Source organism: Zerene cesonia, chromosome 26 (assembly GCF_012273895.1).
Source record: "Zerene cesonia ecotype Mississippi chromosome 26, Zerene_cesonia_1.1, whole genome shotgun sequence".
NCBI classification, from domain to species: Eukaryota; Metazoa; Arthropoda; class Insecta; order Lepidoptera; family Pieridae; genus Zerene; species Zerene cesonia.
In genome coordinates this window covers 3,733,706-3,738,881 of record NC_052127.1, presented here as the reverse complement: position 1 = coordinate 3,738,881, position 5,176 = coordinate 3,733,706, and the positions used below count along the sequence as shown (strand labels likewise).

At 37.2% G+C, this 5,176-nt stretch overlaps 1 protein-coding gene across 1 annotated transcript in view; it reads right to left on the bottom strand.

The window, feature by feature from the left end:
* LOC119836990 (phosphatidylinositol-3-phosphatase SAC1) overlaps positions 1–5,176 on the bottom strand; it is a 14,370-nt gene that overhangs the window by 6,510 nt on the left and 2,684 nt on the right. Inside the window, exons 4-8 of the mRNA XM_038362469.1 lie at positions 3,824–3,916; positions 2,447–2,578; positions 1,341–1,449; positions 1,037–1,152; positions 299–523 (exon numbers count right to left, since the gene is read on the bottom strand). Of these exons, the coding sequence (XP_038218397.1) occupies positions 299–523; positions 1,037–1,152; positions 1,341–1,449; positions 2,447–2,578; positions 3,824–3,916 (675 nt within the window). The remainder of the gene's footprint in view (positions 1–298; positions 524–1,036; positions 1,153–1,340; positions 1,450–2,446; positions 2,579–3,823; positions 3,917–5,176) is intronic.

Here is a 5,176-nt window from a genome sequence, read left to right as displayed (position 1 = left end):
CTTGTGAGACAATACCGCGTGAGTTACGCCCGACGTATAAAACACCCTTAGTATATGTTATTTGATATATAAATTAAACGCCATTTTCCGTTTTCAAAAAATGGATAGTGGTGAGGTACAATGAGATCAAATTCAGAATAAGCCTAATCTTTCATTAACTGAGTCTAATTATAAGTTTAATTAAGAGCCTCACTATAATTGCAACTAATATATAGCTAAACCTAACTGCCTTTAAAAAAATATATCATAAACGAATCTAAAAAATGTTCTACATTAAAAAGCAAGGAGTAATACTCACGAGATTCAACAGCACCTGGTTCCCGTACCTCTGCAGCTGGTCCCTCATGTGCTTGGTGTAGGCGGCCACGTGGTCCTCCGGCGCGAGAGTCATCGGCGGCTTGTACTTGAGGTCCGGGAACTGGCTCCAGAACAGCGGTATGGACCCGCGGGTCTGCACGAAGGATGATATCTCGCCGCCGCGCTCCACTATTTGTTCCGTCTCCACGAAGTTCGCTACGTTGCCCTAGAATTGTGTATTATAGTTATTACTAGCGACCCGCCCCGGCTGGGCGCACGTGTATTAATACATGATATAAAAGTAATATAAACCTTCATCTTGAATCACTCTGTCAATTAAAATAAAAAACCATCAAAATCTGTTGAGTAATTTTAAAGATCTAAGCGAAACGGACGGCGAAAAGCGACTTTGTTTTATACTATCGCCCGTGGTACATATAAAGGTATATAGTGTTTGTGACAGATTTTTAGTGCATGAAAAGCCCGTTTCCTTTTCCAGGCCCTTCCCAGTCCATTCCTTCTTTCCAGTCATCAATCATTTCCTTATCCCTTACCCCTTAAAAGCGAGTAGCGCATTCGCAGAGGCGCTACCTATGCGAATGTTGATGGGCTTTCCATCAGGCGAACCACCAGGTCAGTTGCCCGTTATGACATAAAAAAAAAAAAAAAAACAATTCTTCTGTAAGGAATTAGCACACTATTCAATAAATGTTAGCACAACCCATATAATATTATTCACCTGCGAGTCAATTCCTCTCATGAACAGCCTGGTACCCGCTCGGTCCACGCTGCGCCGCGACACCAGCGTCCACGCCAGCTGGTGACTGTTTATCGTCACACGGTTAATAGCTATGACTGTTTCTGTTTAGGAAACATTGGACAATTTTTGGATTAGTAACAATCAATCAATCAATCAATCAGGTCACCGGCGCCCCTTGGGTGGGGGGGAGGTACCACACAAGATCCTCAAATGGAACCAAATGACAACAAAAATGACTGAATGACAATAAAGTATAATATACATAGCACAATGAAAAGGATACATCCTTGCATGATCGGCAGGTTGAATCTAGAAAACATTTGCTGCGAGTAACCCTTCAGCAAATGGCCGTTCCACACGAAACGCGAGTCGGCGCGGCTCGCGAGCGACATCTGCAAGAAATACTTAAACACAATTAGGGACCTTACAATAACTGCTTACCTTGCTGCCGCGAAAAACTATAAAAATTACAAAAAATATATATGTAACGCTGCTGAAATGAAACATTTTTAGAGCGTGTTTAATAAATAGTGATTAAAAAAGTTTATGTGATACAATTTTACATTTTCTCTACATTGCCCGAAAATTTGAAAAAAATGTTTTCTTTAAAAATACATGGAAATATAAAGAAAAACGAATAGTGATTCGTAACTATAATGATAATATATTCTACCATCTGATCCAAGTGATATTTTTTTTTGTTTGTGAATTTAGTCATAGGTAACAATTTTTTTTTTCTATACCTTATTCCAACTCCCGATAATATCGAGATCTAAATCTATCGAATTCGATTCGATTGAACACTCAATTGGTAAACTTGAAAACTAAATGGCGCACGATTATGCTGTACTTTAAAATTGTATTCTATTCCGATAATACCGTACAATCTGGATATAAATATAGATACTAATTTAGATACTAGACTTGGTTGCAAAGTAATCATCCAAGATTGTAGTCGAATCAAAATCGGTAAGGCTCCAGAACTAGGCGCAATAATATCAGTTAGATCAGTGTAAGGTTATTATTAATTAATTATTAAAGCAATGTGTAATTGAATGGGGGCAATAAAATGACGTGGAATGATATGAAGTGAAAAATAAATTGCTATAAAAAATTATTCTAAACTTCTAAATTTTACAAAAACCTTTAAAATTTTGCTCTTCATCAACATGACCTTAACATGACATTATAAATGGCAACAACATGAAATTGCAATGAATTTATTTCACACAAACATTACCATACAAACCGTCAATCCTTCGATTTACGAAAATCTAAATTAGGACAAAAGCTTTCACACCAAAAGAATCGTTATAAATAACAAATCACTTTATTGATACAGTTAATTACAAACATATTGGCATTTGATTATATATAAATAACACGAACCTTATGGAAGTCAGGTGAAACCGAGTGTAATCGTTGCATAGTGTGCGTTATGTCATAGCTGTATGAGAAGTAGATGCCGGGCGCGTCCAACGCGGCGCGCAGGAGTCGCTCGTATGTCGTGTTATCCTCTATCTGTAAGGAATTATGCAATGTAACCCAATTAGTTGAATATTTATGAGAGTTTATATAGGGATTCGAACCGGCTCTTCCTAGCTTGACCTAGAATAAACACTAAATTGTACTGGTGAAGGAATTTAAAATTGATGAAATAGTTTGGAATTCATACAATACAAACTTAGATAAATTTCTAGATAGTGTATACTGGGTTTATTCTATGACAAATAATTTTGTTTTTCTTTATGTCAAAGTTAAGGCAGTCGAGGTGGTGGGCCGCCTGATTGATCGCCTGGTTAACGCTACCACCGCCCTTGGCAAATGCATATTTGGACGCCTTTCAAAGGTAGTTATGGAACAAGGTGTGTAAGTATGGATTGATGAGGGACTGTTCGGCAACTAGAGAGTTTTATCTATTATCTATCAAGGCTAACATTACTGACTGTTGTTTATTTTTATATATTGTGTACGTTTCTTTGTTTTAGTTATATCTGCAATTTGATTGACATCAATTAATAAAGTAAAATTTTATAAATCGTGTATAATCTTCCCAACGTGATACTGGCAGAATTGCACAAAGCAAAATAGCCATTAACTAAAAATTAAATTGAAATGAATAGACAGACTACTTTATTGCGGGAATACATGTGTATTCCCATTCAAAGATCCATCCAAAGATGCTCATGTGAAGAAATCGGAAATTAATTAATTCTAATATAGCCCCACTACACAAAAAATTCACATGACAAGTCAACATTTTTCTAAACCACGCGAAACCGTGGGCAACTGCTTATAACTAAAAAATCAAACTAAGTATTAATCAAAGAAACATGAATCCTTAATGGTCTGACCCAATTGTCCTCTAAAATGATATGTAAATTATCATAAATGCTGGCCAATATCAATACTTCTCAATAACATCGCTCATTAGCCCAGTCAGATACTTATTAGCTTTCATTTGAGTACTAAGCACATTCATGTATATGCGAAATTATAAAAAAAATCATATTAAGTTGAAATAAACACATATCATGTGGTTTTCAGTCTTTTGAACTATCCTGACATAGGCAGAAATTCTACACTCATACAAGCTATTGCCCACAGCTTTGCTCACCTTTGAATTGTAAATTTAACCTGAATTGCACATGAAATTTAATTGAAATTGGTACAGTTGTTTATGGGTATAATGTCAAATACACATACAGCAGAAATATATATGTAAAGATTCTTCTTCCTTTTTTTTTAATTTTTCTATTAAATCACCTGTTTGTTGGTAAGATGTGTAGTAGATCTTGCATATGGTATGATGTCCGCTCCCGCAAGCTGATATATATTGTGCCCATTTATTTGACCAACCTGCGAATAAAATCATTGACCTATTTGATGACACATTAAACAGTATGTCCTAATTTATATATTTATAGATATATTGCATAGTGCAATCAATAGATTTAACAGTTTTTCAGATGTTGCTAACAGATTATATTACAAATTCTAATTAAAGCTCTAATAATTTTCTTTCGATAAATTCTTAAAACCTCTAAATGACTTCTACCATACACATGCATATCTAACTTTAAGATTATATTTTCATAAACAAAATGACTACCTAAAGGTAGCAAACGTGGGTTCTTTCAATAACACAGTTTTATATTAACTCTGCCATTGACGGTCCCAAGCCCGTATGAGAAAAGAGGAGGGTTGGCTGTGTGAAGATCGAACCAGCCGTAAAAGATCAACGTCGAGCATCGGGCGACGGTAATTAACCCGACAAAGCCCTGGCCTAACAAGCCAGTACCTGGTGGGAGTAGGAAATGACCCCCACAACTCGCAACTCTATGCATTCATAGAATCGAGGGTCTTGGCTTAGCCGCCCGGGCCACGAGGTAGAATACCTCTCTAAAAAGTTACCCTAATCCTAAGGTGGGACTACGTGCCGATGGGATGCATGGCTTGCAGGAGGCAAGTCCTAAGCGCCAACCTCAGCGGACCTGGCAAACGCTGTTGTATATTGCCCTTGAGGGAATGGGCGTCACCCCTCTTGTGACCTCTTAAATCGACCCTACTCGTGGGAACAAAAATGAGCAATCGTAACACTGAAAACGAACAAAAAATAGAAAAGAGAAACCCAAAAGCTATGACCCAACAACTTTTCCATAAAGGAATGTTTATAAATCGCCCAAGATCAAGTTCCTTTAGCGGAACAACTAATCAAGGGAACATTGAAATAGCAGACAAAACAGCTGAAGAATCTGAAGAACAGCAGTTCACAGAAGTACAGTACGGCAAACGGCAAAGATCCAGCCCAGACTCAGTAACGCGCAATCACAAACAGACAAGACTGAATTACTGGCTTGCTCCACCGGCAGTACCAACATCCAATAGCTTCACAGGGCTCGAGGATATAGAGCAAGCAGATAAACCTGAAATGCAAACACCGAAGCCCGTAAGACCTCCTCCACTATTTATTGATGGAGTCAAGAATATACAACCTTTACTAAAACTGTTAGAAGAAGTAGCTAAAGGCGAATATGATCGAAACTATGTATTATAAGAAATAAAGTTCCATACAAAATTCTTCTTTGCATCTATAAATCTCTGGCAGAATCCATAATA